Source organism: Clinocottus analis, unplaced genomic scaffold (assembly GCF_023055335.1).
Source record: "Clinocottus analis isolate CAN_PGR_092001 unplaced genomic scaffold, fCliAna1.0.p SCAF_6, whole genome shotgun sequence".
NCBI lineage: Eukaryota > Metazoa > Chordata > Actinopteri > Perciformes > Cottidae > Clinocottus > Clinocottus analis.
Genome location: NW_027176218.1, coordinates 8,861,905 through 8,881,533, shown reverse-complemented (window position 1 = coordinate 8,881,533; position 19,629 = coordinate 8,861,905). Strand labels below are relative to the sequence as shown.

General features: G+C 39.8%; 3 protein-coding genes across 3 annotated transcripts; 2 read left to right on the top strand and 1 right to left on the bottom strand.

Moving 5' to 3' along the window:
* Positions 1-294: 294 nt before the first annotated feature.
* On the bottom strand, positions 295-3,050 carry commd4 (COMM domain containing 4). The gene is made up of 8 exons (XM_068603355.1): positions 2,977-3,050; positions 2,618-2,689; positions 2,446-2,511; positions 2,317-2,356; positions 1,688-1,807; positions 1,108-1,188; positions 804-980; positions 295-687 (listed from the first exon to the last, which is right to left on the bottom strand). The coding sequence occupies exons 1-8, from the start codon at positions 2,977-2,979 to the stop codon at positions 647-649; spliced, it is 600 nt and encodes a 199-aa protein (XP_068459456.1). The 5' UTR covers positions 2,980-3,050; the 3' UTR covers positions 295-646.
* A 925-nt stretch (positions 3,051-3,975) lies between these two features.
* sema7a (semaphorin 7A (JohnMiltonHagen blood group)) lies at positions 3,976-12,105 on the top strand. The gene is made up of 14 exons (XM_068603616.1): positions 3,976-4,224; positions 4,543-4,676; positions 5,475-5,516; positions 5,647-5,742; positions 6,030-6,132; positions 6,340-6,450; positions 6,739-6,881; positions 7,970-8,157; positions 8,666-8,774; positions 9,347-9,542; positions 9,736-9,848; positions 10,064-10,209; positions 10,414-10,472; positions 10,561-12,105. The coding sequence occupies exons 1-14, from the start codon at positions 4,122-4,124 to the stop codon at positions 10,983-10,985; spliced, it is 1,968 nt and encodes a 655-aa protein (XP_068459717.1). The 5' UTR covers positions 3,976-4,121; the 3' UTR covers positions 10,986-12,105.
* Positions 12,106-15,020: 2,915 nt separating this feature from the next.
* Positions 15,021-19,277, top strand: islr2 (immunoglobulin superfamily containing leucine-rich repeat 2). The gene is made up of 2 exons (XM_068603831.1): positions 15,021-15,291; positions 15,994-19,277. Exon 2 carries the CDS (start codon positions 16,003-16,005, stop codon positions 18,145-18,147), a length of 2,145 nt encoding a protein of 714 aa, XP_068459932.1. The 5' UTR covers positions 15,021-15,291; positions 15,994-16,002; the 3' UTR covers positions 18,148-19,277.
* Positions 19,278-19,629: the final 352 nt, after the last annotated feature.

Sequence of the window (19,629 nt, the reverse complement as noted above, 5' to 3'; positions counted from 1 at the left end):
TTCGGTTTAATTGCGGTTGGAAACCAGCGTTAAGGTGCATTACCGCCACCTACTACGTTAGAAATTTAACTATCGTCTTTCCTCAAATTTTCCAATGTGTAACCTTTGGTACCATGGACTGTCCGAAAATATCGCGTGATCTCCATGCTTTCACGCACGTGTGTGAATATTTAATTTTCACTTCATTGAATGAATTTTAAAGCAAACGCATTGTAGAAAACACAATATGCGCAAACAGTACAGGCCCAATGCATGGTGGGAAATGTAAGCTTTGCAGAAACCGGTGAGGATACACATATTCCACATTTTATTTTTGCAATGTATAAGCACAAGAAGGTCAAACACAAATTATAAGCATAATTCAAATCAAAACGTGTGAACCAATATACAATTATTTTTACAAAAATAGTCTATTTAGTATTCTTGTTCAATCTCGACACATTTCCACCAATTATTTTTACTAACGTGGTAGAAAAATACAACTAAATATCAGTCAATACAAATAAGGAATGAGCCATTCACATGACCTTTGAGATGATACATTCATATAAAAAAAATGTAAAGATGTAAGTATGGCACTTTTAAACAGCATCATTTGTGTTCCTCTGTCGATCAGACATATAGGTCTGACTTCACTGTCCACTCTTCATTGTAGTGCATTCATCCTAGTCTGGGCTTGTTTAAGCTCTGTAGAAACACACAGAGGAAAAGATTAATCACAAAATAATTCTGAACAATAAAACTGCTTGAAAATGTACATACTATGAGAAAATAACTGCAATTTGACATGACGCAGAACTAACCTGCAAGCAAGACTCTGAACTTGTCTGCAGAAATGGAAACAACAGTCGTCTCTGTTAAGGCTGACTCTGCTCCTTGTGTCTGCAGTTTAAGCTGAATCATTGGTTCATTCACCTCCCTCAGCTCACTGGAGCTCAGAGTGTAGTCAACGCGCCAGGACACCGCCTCCAGTCGGCCCACTGAAATTCATGACAGGACAGAATTTATGCCATTTCTCAGTCAGCAACCTCACAGACAACAGCTTTCATCATCAGTTATTTTCGTCTTCCTCTTTTAAAAAAAGACAAGACAGACAGAATGACTTACATCTCAGACTCGTCTCTCTTAGTTTGCTTTGCAGCGCGGAGTGCTTGTCTTCATATGCTTTACAGAGCCCCGTTGTGTGTTCTAAAACAATGAGTTTGTGTACAATTAATAATGAAATCAAGATTTATTTTAAGTGGATAAATCACATGACAGCCTTTTCACCCATTATTAACAGAACTATTGTACCGACACATTAATACAGAAGCAACCGATCCATTAAAGCGAAAAGTAACAGCCACAAATATATATCAAACAAAGTGGATCACAACATTTGAAAAACAATATCTCAAGCTGCTGGAGAGTTATTTCTGATAGTTTTATAACCACAATGTGCCAAAGCCCCAAAGCCCCCCCCCCATTCGCCCAATGGATGTCACCTTGGAGTGTTTGCTGACGGCAGTGTTTTATCATATCCTAATGCTGACATTACACCCCTGAAATAAAACAACCATAAACAACCAGTCCATGCTTCCACATGGCACTAATAAAGTAAGGAAAGTGGTCTGTCCATGTGTGAAAAAGGATCAAAAGACATAAATACCATTTTTATACCAAACATGGGGAACCACAGTGGACTTACCTTTAGGCAGACCAAGCTGCTGCAGCTCACTGGACAGGGACTCACTATCAACATCATGCTTCGCTGCACTGGAGAAAATGAAGCTGAGCACTGCCACACTAGCTTTGATATCTCCGCTCTCTGCAAGAAGGATTGATGTTATGAATGAACATTTAATAGCAAAACATGCAATGCAATTATGACAGTTTTATAGGCTTATGTGTTATGTATATTGGTTATAATTAAATGGAGTACCAGCAGTCGTGGAATATAATTACATTACATATATATATATATATATATATATATATATATATATATATATATATATATATGTATATATATATATATATGTATATATATATATATATATATATATATATATATATATATATATATATATATATATATATATATATATATGTTAAAAGTACTCTGCTATGGAATCATTTTACAGTACTGGTACAGTAGAGTTATTAAGGCTCACTTATACTTTTACATTGTTTTACATCTACATTCTTCTAAATAGTCTGCAAATTAAGGTTTTACACTTTATTTTACCCTTGTTTGTAATAGACTATTTATATACTGTAGTGCTGCTACTTTAACCTTTTAATTTGTAAAAGATCTGCAGTATAAGGGAGACTTACCAAACTTTGCATCTGCAGTAAGCTTTGTAACCTTATCATACTAAAAAAAAGAGAAGATAGCTCATATTATTGAGTTAATTGTGAATATGACGTGAGGTAACTCATATAGAAATATGTTAAAATTCTTACATCAATGCCATCCCCGAGCAAATCCTTCAGCACTTGAGCACATAGTAGTTTCATTTTGACACTTGACTGTAATGTTAGAAAGGCAGAAAACCCAATCCTCAATATATTTAACAAATAAAAACACATTAAACTGACCCTGAAAATGACAATATTGACTCTTATAAGTACTCACGATCTTGGCTAATGTGCTTATTTCGGCCAGTACCCAGTCTGGGCAGTCCAAATCTCCACAGAAACGAAACCGCTAGAAACAGACAAGACATCACATACACATTGTTTACTGTGCTGTTATTTGATAAAGTCCTTACTGAAACGACAGCATGTGCATTGACGTTATACATCCATCATTGGAAGTCACCAACTAGCTTAGCCCGCTAACGTCAGCTACGTAAAAGCCAGGTCTAAACATCGATAGTGTTGAAGGGAACAATTAACGTGACATAGTGAATTAATTATGCACCTAAATTGTATTTGAAACCGGCTTCTAAATAAGCAAACTAGAGTAAAACAATACGATTATTGATTGTTTACCATGGCTGTCAGTCGTGAGTCAGCTGAGCAGCGTACGCTGAAGAAATGAACCGGAAGTACTTTCTACTTCCTCACACTTGATTGGACAATGGACGAAAGTGGGCTGTCCTTCAGGTACAGACTACAGTCCCGATCTTGGCAACTCATGTTCATTACAAACACAAATTGTATTATACTATATACATTGTTGTTTGTGCGTGCATGGTCCAGGTCGCAGATACAATCAAATTAAAAAAGTTGGCGTATTCACATTTTTTAGAAATTTGTAAAATGACACTATTCTGGGTGGGTAATGTGTGAGAAGATTCTTTCCTTATGCAGGAGTTTATACGGACTGAGCACCTGTAACTCATTGTTGATGTGTATAATGAGAAAAACATGACGAATGAATGGTAAAATGTTTCAGATGATTTAGTTATTCCAGTAAACATGCCCTTCTATAATTTGTACAATACACCTGAACAATAAATACTTAAGGTAATGGCTTTTTTTATTTTATTTTTTTTACATCAGAGCAAATACCTTTGCTGAGGGTTGTTTGTAGGATGGATCAAGGAGCTACTGTACAATGTCTGACATTATTATGTCATGGGAGCAATTAGATATTAGGGAGTTTCATCAATACGTTTTATTAATATTATTTTGCCGTGGTTCTTATAGTTGCACTTTGGCCATTTATGTTTGTCTTTCTCCCTCAATACAGCCCAAATCACACACGTTTCTCAAATTGCTTCCGCATTTGGCTTTTTGAAATACCTTTCAGCAAATATTGGTGCCTTGCGCGTACCGTGTCTATTATATGTATTAATTAAATTAAATACAACATATATGTCCATTTTTCTTCTGTCTGTTAACCAGCATATTTGTTCTATATAATGCACACTGATGTATTGGTATTAACGTCATCTATAACCGTAATGTCCTGACGCGTTGCAGCGACTCCCACCCGCCCACCACGCTTGTTACGCTCAGCTTCGGGATTGCGCCTGGGCACAGAGCAGAGAGAACTCATCTACAGAGGTTATTGGCTTCAACTCCTCGCTGGATGAGAGGACACCTGTCTGCTCTTTTCTCAGGTCGTCAATCTGCCAACAGACTAAGGGATTGAGGACGGTTTATACCGAAACAAGTATGCTAACCGTATAATGCGCAAAATGTTGCGATTCGTTTTCATTTGGTTTGATCTTCAACTCGTCCTGAATTCACCGACTCTTGGCTCTAAAAACAATCCCAGACTTCTGCGAAAAGGTAACGTTCACTTGTCAATTTTTCACCGCTACGAACTGTAATGTTTCAGATGTGTTCAGAAAAAAAAACATGTCTCAAAATGGTTCGAAGAGTCAGATACAGAGTTAATCCTCAAATCCTCCCTAAACCCGTTAAAAGGAAGATGTAGTTCAATTTAGATCACTCAACTTTATGCTCCAAAGGGAATAACCAGATCAGAGTAGAGTTTACGTTTGATGTCAGTGCATGAGGATACAGTCAATGATATGATTCATACTGACCTTCACATCCCTCTATGCTCCAAGTAAAATATGATAATGTGATGCATTACTCCCTCAGATATAAACAGTGGTGGATTTGAATACCAAGTCCATCAAAATCACAGTGTGTTCTTCTGTCACGAGGAGCATATGTATGTCGGAGGGACAGATTTTGTTCTAAAACTTGATCTGGATGACTATCATGTTATAGAGGTGGGTGTTTCTAATCTTTCATTTATAAATGGATCTGTGTCTTTTGTTTATTTAATCACCTGCAGTACATTTACTTCCTGTATGCTTTTTTAATATCTTATTTATGGGCTCCCAGCTTGATCTTGGTGTGTGTGGTCAATGACGGTGAAGGTGGAGTTTGTGGTCCAGCTGGGGACATAATTAAAAGCTTTACCAGATGGTTGCCACACAACCATTGTTACAGGATTCTGTTTGGCAGCGCCCACTGACAGACGTGGCCTTTCAAAGCCAGCTGTAACATATACCTTTAAGTTAGAAATCGCTGCTGAAGGATGACAAAATACTGAAAGTTTATATTATGTTATAATCCAGAAAAGTCTGTTAATCAGTCTGTTAATGAGTCTGCAAGAAATATTGAATAATGGGCCGATGGTTGTTGAATGTTTTCCAGAAAACAGATGCAAAAAGGTAAAGCAAAAGTTTGTTTCTGACCGTAAGACATATCTTCATTTTACGCTAATGGTTTGTGCCAGAAGCAGCTGAAGCTACTGAAGAAGTAGACATGAGTTTGATTAATTTTTGCCTGAGAAAACATACATAAGAAATAATGTGTTTCAGATCTTTAGTTTTTATCCATCATCCAGCTATTTCAAACATGTCATTGCCCCAAAACATCTGTTTGTGTTATTTGCTTTAATAACAATAAGGTGATACATGGATGTGTGAAATGTAAATTGTCTCTTTTTAGTGTCAAATTTAAAATGAGCCTCATGTGAAAGTTTGTAAATTTGTCCATCTATATATACGTCTCCCTGACAGAAATTTCCTTTGAATACCGTGGAGCAAAAACAGTGCCAAGAGGTCAGTAAATAGAGATTTTTGTGGTCAGAAATGGCTGTTCAACAAATTAACAAATAAAATAAAAAAAATTAATTCAAAGTATGATTATTTCTGTATCATGACTTGGTAATAATAGCTTCTGTTTCTGTAGGGCCAATGTGAAAATGTCATCACTGTGATTGAGACGTTTCAGGACAGCCTATTTGTCTGTGGAACAAATGGACACAAACCACAGTGTTGGAAGCTTGTAAGTGTTTGTATGAATTATTAAATATGTTCCAGTTATTGTCACATTTGTCTGACATACTGCAGTTATTCTGGTTCCAGTTATATCTGGTTAACTTTACTGGCAACCGCAGGGGCAAGTTGATTGAGGCGTGGAGCTTCTTTGTGTAACAGCTATGGTTCTCATTCAAATTCAATCAGCACCCTGTCTGTGATCTCAGTCGGGTGTCGGGTGGCTTGTGTTTGAATATATTACACTGTTACAACTAACTATGATACTATTCTTTTTGACTTTCTGTGGTTCTACAGTTTCCTTCAGTGAACAACCAGTCTTATGAAATAGTGAAGAGTTATGAGGGGATAGGCATCTCTCCATTTGTTTACACACACAACTCTGTGTCCCTCACAGCAGGTATGTTGTATACAGCAACTTGCACAGCTGTGCAGTAGTCCATGTTTTCATATGGTTTCAAAATGTGACTGGGGGCCGCACACTTATGTAACCGCATCATGTCATGTGTGGCAGGAGAGTTGACCAACCAGTGCACTTTCACATGAATATTCTCAATAATTGAGCATCTTTGCTTTTTTTCACATGATGTCTCTCTGCTATTTTTAGAGGATGATCTATATTCAGCGGCGCCTTTGGATAGAGATGGAGGTTCTTTACAATTCAGAAGAAAAGCTGGCAGCAGAACTAATGTCTGGATGTATGATAGCTGGATCTCAGGTGGGTTAATGACAGAAGTTTATTCATAATGTAGGATAAATATAAAACGATAACTTACTCAGGGAAAATCAACAATAATAAATATTACTTCATTATTACAAAGCTGAAATGTATCAGTTGGTCTTGAGAGTGTTCAGTCTTTAACTCATATTGTTATTTGCACTCCTTAGTGCCCTTTCATTATCTCTTGTTTTAGTCTCATATGTCAAGCATTATCTGCTGGCTCGGCCCTTTAGGCCTTTACTGTAAACAGTGAAGCGGTTTGTTGAACATGTCCTCCTCTCATAGAGCCCACATTCATATCTGCTTCCTTGGTGAAGCAGAGGGAGGACCCTGACAACGAGAAGATCTACGTCTTTTTCCGTGAAAAGAACTCTGATCAGAATCCGGAGGCTGACCCCTGGATATCGAGGGTTGCCAGAGTGTGTAAGGTACGCTGGACACTGAAGTGGACCACGCTAACAGCGAGTGAAGCTCTCGTCTTTTATGAGACCGCTACAGAAAATGTTCCGAATTCTCTTCAGACCTTTCAATGCTAGTATTTATATTCAAAACAAGACCTATTATTGACTGGAAAAAAGGACAAGCATGGCCCTTGGGGATGCTAGCAGCGCAATAATGCTTTGAATATAAAATATTGATGAAGCCCTGTAATACGATCGAAAGCACAAGAAGACCTACTTAATGGACCTTAAAGGTACGATTATTTTGTCGATCATTGTTCCCAAGGTTAAGGATACACTTTGACTTTACACATGGATGGAAAAAAGTTATTTCCATGGTGCAGTGGATCAATATTCATTTTCCAAGATAAGCCCACAAGCATAATCACTTTCTCCTTCTAGAATAAACAGACAGTGAATTGTTGGACACTTCAGCAGAATGTAATGTCAGTGTTCTAGTGTTGGCTGTGTTTTCAACAGTAACCCGTCCTGAATTTGCCAAATAAAGAAGACAAAAGGCCGCCATCTGTTATATCAGTGTTCTTAGATGTTGAACAACGGTTAAGGTCGACCACTATTTACAGTATTTGAGAGTATAAGGACACTGATATGCTCATATTGAAAGCTCAGGCAGTCATTTGGTTACCTGACAAGAAATTAAGTATTTACTTGCACTTTGCTAAAAAAGCAAAGGGAGATGACAGGGTAATATCCAGAGGTACGTGAAAACAATGCTGGTCTTTGACAAAGGAATACACATGATTAATGCATTAGTGCATGATCTGCACCACAGTGCTCTCATTTCCACCACCTGCACAAACAAATCAGGCTTCTTCTATTTCCATTAACTAATGCGGCATGCTCTTATTGTGGTGAAATACACTCTTTTCAACAAGCTTGTTATTCAACATTTGTGCAAAATAAGACTTGCCCTTACAGAGGTTTAGTGTTTCATTCCAGGTATCATAGTCCAAGTAAAGTCAGTCCTATCAAATAACAATTCGTCGATGAATTTTAGTCTGTAAGAAAAGTGAAAGAGCGTCTTCCTGGTGTCATTCATTGGTGTCATTTTGCAGGTAGATGAAGGGGGATCAAAACAATTCTTCCAGAACATGTGGACATCTTTCCTCAAGGCCCGGCTTGTCTGTGGGTTTCCAGAAGAGTCGCTCTACTTCAACCGTCTCCAAGACATTTATGTGATGCCTGCTGAGGACTGGAAAGACACCCGAGTCTATGCTCTTTTCACGCTTTTCACAGGCAGCTGGTGAGACACTTTCCCTTCCTTCATTATCAGCAACTAAGCAACAACACAAGCAACATGCTGACAAGCCAAGACAAAATAGCTCTTCCACTTCAAAACAAAACACAGCCTGGCCTATCTGTCTGTCTGTCTGTCTGTCTGTCTGTCTGTCTGTCTGTCTGTCTGTCTGTCTGTCTGTCTGCCTGTCTGCCTGTCTGTCTGTCTGTCTGTCTGTCTGTCTGCTCAAAATCAAAATCTGCTTCATATGTAGCCGGATTTACTATTTCTTCCCACTTATGCGAGGGTCCGTTCATCGTTGTCCGTTACATAAGATGACTTCTCAGTTTAGTCTCACATTAGAAGCAATGTAATATTGCACTGCTTGAAGTGGAGACTTGAATAAAGGTTTGAATAGATTTGAATGAAAGATCTGCTAAAAGTGAAACAGCATCAGGCAATCAACCACCAGCACTGATATACAGATGACAACTGTATTTTTGGTCTAACTTCAGCTATCTAATTGCTCTTCTAGGAACTCCACGGCAGTATGCATCTATTCAATAGGAATGATTGAGGAAATATTTGAGAACTCGACTTTCAAGGGCTACAACAAAGACGTCCCAAAACCAAGGCCAGGAACGGTAACCATTTGTTTTGTTGCTATGTTGTTGGGCAGAGACAAAATAGTTCCTCTTAGGGTTTTATTGTTGTTTCCAACCCTCTTATGCATTTTTGGTGTATAGGCCTATCAGATGTTCCAGAGTAAGACACAAGCATGTTACATAAGTGGGTGGAAACATGGAAAATGTGTGTCTGTAATATTTATACCCATTACATGTGGTTCAGTTTTTCAGATTGTCATTTTTTACATGAAGTCTTTTTGAGTTCAACCCTGTTGAGGAACTAAAGAGGCCCCACAAACATGGATACATTCAGTATTTCCTCTCGTTGTAGTAAACGGTTCACTGACCAGTGAGTAATGGTTCCTTAAAGGAGGCTGACTTGCAGCCACGCACTGTTCCTTCCATCTATTTAGTTTATAGCTTTAAGAAATGTTTGTCTCATTTGATTTCTTTAACGTTGAATGCCTTCTGTTTTGTTTACCTGAAGAGTTGCGTAACCCAAGTGTCTAACAAACATTTAGTTCATGTTCCTCTTCCTACTGTATACAAACTACTAAAAAACTACAACTTTGTGTCAACGTATGTTTCAGTGTGTAAAAAACAGCAGGACCCTGCCACTGGCCACTGTCAATATGGTCAAGGATTACCCAGAAATGACCGACTGGGTTCACTCCATGCATTATACAGCTCCATTTTATATAAGCAACAACAACTACACCAAAATAGCTGTGGACCGCGTCCAGGCAGCAGACCAGCACATGTATAACGTTCTGCTTCTGGCTACTGGTATGTTCTGGTTGGGAGGAAATATGATGTTCCTTCCGTACTTTGTTTAGCTGTTCATGCCTTGTGTGTTTCCCTGTTGATTTGTATTTTAATCATATATTGTCTGTAATCTCTGTGAGGAACAATGGCCTAAAAATAAAGTACCACCCCCAAAATAACAACGTTACAAAACGTTTGTGTGCTGTTCAAACAGATTCTGGGACAATCCATAAAGTGTTGGAGTCCAGGTCAGAACCTTTCATCATCTCTGAAACACAACTCTCCAGCCGTTCAACCATTAAATCAATGAAGCTTATCTCCACAAAGGTATTTTAATGTCATGCATTGTGCAGCAAGGTGTTGTCAGTTGTGTTTTTGTCGAACTATATTTTTTATGCCGCACTGGTTCGTTTTATATATTAACTTCATAAAATGTGTAATATGGAAGGGATCACTTGTGAACCCTAAGAAAAGGTACACAAATATAGCAATACTTGGTCTATCAATGGTTTGAAGTGACATTGTTGTCTCTACGTGCACAGAAAAAGTTAGTGGTGGGTTTTCCAGAGAAAATTGCTATCATGGACCTCCAGAGGTGTCAGGAGTACAACAAGTCCTGTGCAGATTGTGTCCTGGCCCAGGACCCGTACTGTGCCTGGACAAAGTTTGGATGCGCTCCAGCTTTGCCGTAAGTGTGGACAGCATTCATACCAACAACTAACAAGTTAACAAGACTGAAATAGCTGCTATCCACATGTCCAAAGGTAGGAATACATGTTGATGCAAAGATGAGGAGGGGCAAATTATTTTTCCAACATAAAACAGATCATCGGGGCAACACCAAGCTCTCTCAAAATGCACTTGTTGGATCATGTTTTGTTTTTGTTTTCAGTGGGGGAATTCAAAGTATCATTGATGGGAACACAAGTCTTTGTCCTGCATCAGCAGACGGTAACTAACAATCTTATGTGTGCAAACCTGCTATGGACTCAAAAACGTTTGATCACATCTGTATTTTATCTTCTTTTTATTCTTGTAGAAGAAAAACTAGTAAACCGGACCAAACGGGACACAGCTTCACCATCACCAGTGGATTTGAGGACAGCTCACTCGGTCCCCTTGAGTGTCCCTTTCTATCTGTCATGTCCTATTGAGTCCTATCATGCTGCCTACACCTGGGAGCATGGAGGCCAGAGCAGCCCTTGTCTCCAGATGCAGTCGAACTGCCTGCACCTCATCCCTGCCATGGCACACGAGAACTATGGTGGCTACAAGTGTGTTTCCAAAGAGAAAGACTACACCAAAGTGCTGAAAACGTATCAGCTAACAGAGCAAATTATTCAAGATACAAATGAAAAGACTAAGAGTATCAATACCCCTTTCAAGATAAATTATGCATCAGCTGTTGTGTCGCAGAAGACATGGATCACCCTTGGACTTGCTGTGTTGGGGATTTTCAGTTAGGATTTGCAAAAAAAATACTACTCAAATCTAACGCTTCCTTCCTTTTAACATTCTGTTCATCCGGTAGTCATGTATGAAAATATGGCATTAACATAAACCCAGGCCCTTTGTCCTAGTCATTGCTCTCAGGCCAGGATACAGGCAGCATTAAAGGAAATCAGAACAAAGCTAGCAACTCGCCAGTTCAAACAGAAATGCAAACCGTATTTGTGCAAGCGGATATGGAGCTGTGTTTGGCAGAAAGGTTGGGTTTCAGGTCTACAGGAACATGCTGTAGCCAAGTTTATTTTCCAAAGAGAAGCCAGTTGAGTGCAGGTTGGTGTGATGGAGGGAAACCGACAAATCAGCAGCAGACAGAGCACAGCTTGAACGATCTGAACTCTGAAGGGCCCCAATTGTGCCTCAACATTCTTCATGAACTACTGCAATGTTTCTTTGACCGAGTACTTTGTTCATTTTCTTTCTTTTAAGACCAGGAAAAAAGGGAAGATGTAAAATGTAATCTGAAGGATTGTCTTTTTAAAAGGTTTTGTCTAAACCAAGGCACATCTTTAAAGAGTTGTGACCATTAGTGAGACATCTACAGTAAGTAGGTGTGGTGTAGAAGTAGTGTGTGCACGTTACGCCAGGCTCTTTGATCTATTTGATGTCAGAATTATTTTTTTTTTAAGTTCCTGTTTAAATTCCTTGTGTTACGGAACAGTGGAGGACGCCAGGGACCCTCCCTGAACGCCCCTGTTTTGTTCAGCCAGTGGGTCGGAGAGGCATTTTGGAAAATGTGCAATAAAAACAGTTTTTGTTTGACATACAAAAACACAGCAATATTAGCTGCAGTGTGAGCAATAATCATATTAGTCCCACAGTCCACTTGATATAGAACAGATTGAAGAAGGTTGAAGGTATAAGTTTTGCATATACAGTGTGCACATATTTTATTTAAGTTTTAGGGTTTTGGTACAATCTTTTGTGTTTCCTCCTGGATATTTTGTATACGTGCAAGCAATATGTGTCCTTATAATTTCAGAAATAGTATATTTTTGCATAATATTAGCTTGAAAAGGCTACCTGAATGAATATTATTGATTTCCTGCTCACTGAAATAAAAAAATAATGAAGCTGACATTGTTGACAAGGAGTCGTAAAGCCATACCTCTCTTAAATCCACTCGTAAGTGGTTTTTAGAGAATAATTTATACTTCCCGAGTTCATGCCTTCATCAGACGTGGCACCTTGCAATAGTTCACATGCAAGTTGATAAGAGTAACAACAACCAAGGATCTTCAACTTAAGCTGTTTATTCCTGGATCCACAGTCTCAGCGTGTCTCAACCCTGCTAATGACATCAATGATGAGAGTACATCTTGTTTAGGAAAATAAATCACAACTAGACTTTATCTCTCTGGCCATCACTCCACAACAGTCTGAGAGGAAATCCGGCATTCTTGTCAGATTTTATTTCAGATTAGGTAATTGTAGTTTAAAAGCTTCCATAGAAGCTTCAGATCTAGAATTAATACCGATGACACAGACATTGAATACCTTCAATCTCTACCACACCTGCCACATAAATAATCTGATGTGACCTTTCTGTTACTGAGGCAAGAACAGAAAGGAGGGAGCACACTCGTCTAGGCGTGTCAGTGTTTTTGTATGTGACCACACCCTACTGTTACTATGTTGGGTGGTTGTCCTTAGTATATATATTTTTTAAAAGTATATTCCACTACAATGACTTACATGGAACATATGAGGTGAAATAAAAATGGGCGGATAGGCTCCACCAATACCACAAATGATGTCAGTTGTTTTCATCTGAGGTTACAACACAGACTTTTGACAGTTGAGGAAGAGACTGTTGTTTTGTTTTGTGGTGCAGGACACAATGTGACTACAGACGACTCAACTACAATACATGCGTCTGGCTGTCAGGTCACTTTAATGAAGATCAGGGAGTATCTGTTTTAAGCTGGAGCTAACCCAACACCTGACCCGACAGATCAGTGTCGCCTGTGGTTACGTGCCTATGACCTGTAAGTGTCAATTTAACCTGTCGGCTGCTGAAAAACATACTCATAGTTAAGGTGGAGCTGTAAAATGTGTTTTCATGCATCTGTGCTCCACATAATTTGTTTGTGATGTCTGTGAGTCATTGCTTAAGACACCATGTTTAATTCAATCCAGACCCTCTAGGCAATGTGGCTTAATCTACCATCACTGATATGCTTTTATGTAAGCCTACTTTGAGACGCACTGACGTATCAATGTCAGCACCTCTAAGTCTGGATTGTGCCACATTGCAGTCTCAACTGTGAGATACGGTGACCGTGAGATTCTTGTGTCTCTGATCTGATATGAGTCCAAATAGACCTTGAGCCCCAGAGGATCTGGACCACAGTTTCCATCTTCTTGTTTTCCTGCTGTGCCTCAGGAAAAGGAAAGTCTTCTGAAAGACCGCGAAAGATAAGGAAATATTGGAACAAAAACAAACAAAAAACACATGTTGTATCATATATTAAAAACAAACTGTATTTGCTGAACATAACACATACAATTAATATTATCCTAAATGTGTTTAATATGTCTAAGAATAAACTGTATAATTTGTGTACAGGGTCGTTATTACTGCAATTATTCTGCAGGATATGTCTGTAGTTACAGCATTTTGACACTAGAGGTCCCTGTTGTATTAACTAACAAAACAAGAATAAAACCAAGTCTTGAAGTTTTGACACAGCCTTGAACCATAACTCAGTGGAGACAGAGACCAAAACAGGTTCATAAAATAGAAAATATACTGCAAATTTACAAATGAAAATATATCTTTACAAGAAGATGGCCTTGTGTTACATTGTATCTCAATACTTGAACAACTGAGGGGGGTTGTGGTAACACAACTGAGCTGTACTTCATGAGGACTACCATTGCTAAGCCAACTCGTAAATCCTGCTGAATGTCAACCTTCCATCGGTTTATTTTCTGTTGAACAGTTTAATGTGAGGCTTTAGTTAAGAACATTTCTAAAATATCGGAGCATAACAGACTGAAATATATTTGAACACAGAACACAATCAATTAGTTACTGAAAGTTCCATGAAGCGCATATATACTGATCTAATTAAGCTACAAAAAGAATTTCTGTTTATTTTAAGTGAAAAATATTAAATAAAATATAATTAACTTTGAGGACAAAACCATGTCTGAAGGCAGAAGATATCTCTAGATGCATCACAAATGTGGTAGTGTGTACACATTTTGCATTGTTTAGGCCAAGTGGTTTGTTGTTTGAACTGACACTGCCTTCCCACAGTACACCAGAAGGTGGCAGTAATTGAGCAGGAAATAAATCTCTTCAGACAGAAACACTAATCCATATGACTCATATACATTTAAGGAACACTTATGACTTATTATGTTCATTTACAAATAATAAGCTTAAAGTCATAGGCGACCACATGCCTTTAAAACACACCAGTGGATTAACTGAAAACTATTTCCGATTAAAAAGATTAAGAATTACACGTTTGTATTACCTTAGAGGTCTCTAATCTATTACCTTTATATGCCACTTCCGGTTGTAACACAATCACTGAAGTTTATTTACCAATTTTGGCATCACATCACGTAACATGACAAAAAGCCACCAACTCTTCTTCATCTGATGTAGGTCAAGATGTTGTGTCTTAGCTCACCAGAACCCTCTGAATACTGCTTGTCTGTGTATTTGCTTGTTTGTTGTTGTCATCATTTAATATTAAAGACCAATTCATATAATGCAGTGATGGTTATTGTGTCTTTAGTAGTGCTCCCAGCACAACTTAATTTAAAATCTGTCAGTGCGTTTGGAAACTGTCGTCTGTGCTTTAATTTAAGACAATGGGCTGCAGCCAACCTGAATGAGGTCAAAGATTAGGCTTGGGTCGGGATAATAAATTAAACATCTGATCCTAAATTATTTATATTGTTTTAGGGTGGAGGACCCAGAGCATCTGTATCTTTAATAGTGAGGAGAGAGATGGGAGAGGCTGCGCGTTCACGGCTCCATTTCTCGCTCCGTGGCGTCGGGCACGCGCAGTGAATCCCATAGCTGGAGAGGAAAAAAGCGCCGTCGGACCTCAACAGCGGCTCACCGGGAAAAATGTTCCCTCCACCGCCCTTCATCACCGCTGTCGATGTCTGCAAAAGTCATGTGAAAGGATCTGCAACATATGAGGACTCGAGTTTTTTGGACCATTAAACTTGTTTGAGAGGATTGTAAACTCCAGGAAGTGATTGATAAGGCACAGGAATTGAAGTTAAAATTGGACAGGTAAGATGATTCAGTGGTTAATGGAGCAGTTACTGTGAGTAAAGGATGAAAAAACAAGCATCGCTAAGGAGGAAAAACATCGCCCTATACCTTAGTTGTAACTGATAAAGGGCATCTGTTGACGTGTGCAAAATCTACCTCTGTATAAACTGACATTGGAAGTAACGCAATTCAGCTTTTGCTAAAAGGGACATGTGTTTGATTAACTGTACAAATCAAAGGTTTAACCACGATGAAAAGCGCCAGTTTGTCCGCACAGGATTGTGGAGACGCGCTCAGAGCAGGAGAGACCACCTGACCCTGCTATTGCATGCGAATATGACTCTCAGCCTATATGTGCATTTATGCTTTTCTAAGGTGCTCAGACTTCTAAACATGTCTTTTAGTAAAGTAAATTGGTTAAAATACCATCAAACAACAGGAAACTTTGCATGGTATTTGTGTTGAATCATAGTGTATGACAGTATTCAAAGGGTTGTTTTTGTTTTCTGTTTCTTTCATTTTACCAATTTTGTAATGACATCTTAAGCTGCATTAAAGTGCTTTGATGCCCTTTTAAAAATAACAATCTAGTGAAACATATTTGAGTGGATATGGAATGTAAAAGCTTCCACATTGCATTTCCGTTGCTCTAATGGATGTTATGTTATTGTCTGCAAAAAATGTGACCTTCCGTTAATGTCTGATAATTGATGCTTGCAGGTGCAGAAAATGGCGAGACGTCTCCTGCAGCTCCTTGCCTTGTGGACAGCGGTGGTTGGCAATGTGCAGTGCTGCCCAGAGCTCTGCAGCTGCCAGGATAAATTTGCCCACCAGTTTGCTGACTGTGCTTACAAAGACCTGCTGGCGGTGCCCACGGGGCTCCCCTCCAATGTTACCACCGTGAGCCTTTCTGCCAACAAGATCAAATTGCTGAAAAGTAAAAGCTTCATCAATATCACACAGGTCACCTCACTCTGGCTGGCCCACAATGAGATAGTTACAATAGAAACGGACACCTTGGCCCCCTTGGTCCAGCTCCGCAACCTGGACATCAGCTACAACAAAATCGTGAACTTTCCCTGGGAGGATCTGCTCAACCTCACAGCCCTGCAGCTTCTAAAAATGAACAACAATGAGATGGTGAACCTTCCAAAGGACGCCTTTGCCTCTCTCAAAGACCTGCGCTCGCTGCGCATCAACAACAACAAGTTCACTACCATTGTGCAGGGTACCTTCAGTGTTCTCTCCTCCATGTCGCACATACAGATTTATAACAACCCCTTCACATGCTCCTGCAGCCTGGAGTGGCTGAGGGATTGGATCACAATCACTAAGATTTCGGTCCCCGAACCAAATTCCATTGTATGCGACACCCCTGAACACCTGAATGGTACGATGGTTTCATTGATTCCCAAACTGGACTGCTCGGCCCCTCTTGTCAAAATAACATCCGAGCCTAACATTGAGACCACCGAGCTCTACGAGGGATTCATGGTCATTCTAAATTGTGAGACAAAAGGAAGCCCCACACCGCAGGTCAGCTGGGAGGTGACCGCAGGAAATCAGAATTTTCTGTTCCCCCTGCCCTCCACTGGAGAGATTAATGATGTGCCAATTAATGATAAAACAACCAACAATCGATTCCTGGTCTTTAGAAACGGCACTCTCATCGTCCCTCGGATGAGTAAAAAGGAAGATGGAAATTACAGCTGCTCTGCGGTGAATGATTTAGGCAAGGCAGAGAGCAGCATTAAAGTGGCTATGGCAGTCACCCAAAAACATGGCACCGACTCGAAGCTCGATTCTACGCTGGACAAGACCCGTCCAACCGTTAAAAAGCCTACAGAGACCAAACTCTCCAAAATCAATGTGATTAACTGGACCAAGCCCGACGAAAAGACAAAGGGCAGCCCTGAAGGTTCATCAGACAAAAATGTCGGCACTGGGCAGGTCGGAGGCGTTTCAAAGGCCCCCACCTTTGCGAGCAAGTGCGGTGTGAGAGAAAGCAGTGAACACATCTCCAACCACGCTTTCAACCTGAGCTTGGACGACATGAAGCAATACACGTTTGATTTTGGTGTTATTGCGTTAGAAGTGTCAGAGACGGAGGCCAAAGTGCAACTGAATCCGCTGCAGCTTCCCAGCAGCAAATCTAACCTTCACTTGAGTCACACTGAAAACCAGGAAACAGTGAATAAAGAGGCCTTTGGTGTGTACCAGTCCCCATCCAGTAAAACCACCTTGGACATGCTCTACCTCTGTGTAAACACAGGCAATGGACACTCCATGGTTCAGTGGTCCAATATAGAGGAGGGGGTTAACGCCTACCGCTTCCATGGTTTAAAGCCTGGCACCAATTACACACTGTGTCTCACCTACGGGGGGCAGGACTGCCAAGTCCAAGTGGTCTTCACCACCAGGAAGAAAATACCCTCCCTGCTTATCATTGTGGTAGTTAGCATTTTCCTCCTGGGTCTGGCTACTGTTCCCTTACTGGGGGCCACCTGCTGCCATCTGCTATACAAGTACCAAGGTAAGACCTACAGGCTGATCATGAAGGCTCAGAATCCGGATCAGATGGAGAAACAGATGACAGGAGATTTTGATCCCAGGGCGTCTTTCGTGGAGTCAGAGAAAACCTTCGACCCCAGCGAGTTAGGCGAGGGGGAGGGAGAGGCCGATGGGGAGGAAGGAGACAGAGACGGGGAGGCTGAGGGGAGCGTGGTGACAGAATCCATCCCCGGATCTTCATCCAAAACCAACCAGGAGGAGTTTGAAGTGGGCTCGGAGTACAGTGACAGGTTACCGCTGGGAGCGGAGGCAGTCAACATCTCGGAGGAGATCAACGGCAACTACAAGCAGCCAAGCCGCTGAGCCCCGCTGACGTCTGCGATACTGTCACATATTTTACTTTCAAGCAGCCTACGTTCAAGCCGGTAACTCACCCACTATTACTACACGTGAACAACGACGGCTTCTCATACAAAAAAAAGGTGGATATTTACTCTCTTTTTTTTTTTACCTCAGAAAGTAGTCCGTCAATCACTTGAGATTGTGAATTAATTCATGTGACATTTGTAGTCTACTGTAAGGTAAAATTAAGCAACACAACGCAAGCACAGATTTCTACAGTTTGTAAGACCTTAAAACTGACAAGAAAGCAGCAAAATATTCCCTTTCTACAGGACAGGCGCGGCACGGGCGCACTTTGAAAAATGCGACGCGCAGAATTCAACCAAACTAAAGGCAACACAATATGTTAAAATGTATTCACCGTTTGTTTTTTTTAGAGAGCATACAAAACAAAAACAAGTGCCATATTTTATACAAGCCATTTGAAATAAAGTGACATCAGGGACCAATTTTGCTCTTTCTTAACTGCGTGCGTCTGTGCATGCATGTGGATGAGAAAAACAGTCTCTCACTATTACAATGTCCTCAGGTGTGGACACTTGACTCGTCATCCAGATTAGGATGGGGAAATTTGATTAAGTGATAGATATTTGGTGCTGACCTGCCCGCTGTCCTGTGACACCAAAAAAAGGGATATTTCACTTTCAACTGTGTTGTGCTTAACGGGAAATCCCAAGTAATTTACCCACAAAATGTTGTTTAAACGTATTGTAAGGCTTTAAAAAATGTGCGACTTTGACCTCTTAATTAACGGGTGCTTGCTTACTCTCGCTTTTTACAATGAACGTGTCCATGGCATGTCACGTAGCCTTGTGTGCTTTTTATTAGTGTAGTCTAGAGGACTTTAGATGTTACTGTCAACCTGTGATGTAAAGCCATGTCAATTGAAATTATTATGATTTTTTGTACGACGGTCAGTTTCTATGAAGCCTTAACACTGGGTGTCTGGCGGCGTCACTGTCTTGTAATTGGATGCCTATAGTGAGTTTTTGTGAACTGTTGTAAAACCAAACGAAAAACAAAACCCGTGATCTTTTACGATTTTTTGATATAATTTTATGTAAGTGGAATTAATAAAACATGAAACTATACCGAATATCTTCCGGGTTTGTCTTTGACCTTGCGTACTGAATTATGTCAGGTAAAAATTACATTTTCAAAATGTGTCCGAAATAAAAAAAAACAACCTACATGTAATCAAACTTGCAGGCTACAATTAAATACCTCCAGTTTAAGTTGGAAATCGATTCAGATTGCAGCGCAGATAATAATTATGAATGGATTTTTTTTATTGTTTTGATGCCTTTTCATTTTGAAGGTTTGGTTTGATGTCTTTGTCATATTTTTCTTTTGTATTTTATGAAAAATACGAGATAGTAGACAGGCTGCGCAATTTTGGAGAGCGTGTTTATGCAGAAGGTAGAAAACTGCGGCGTTTGAAAG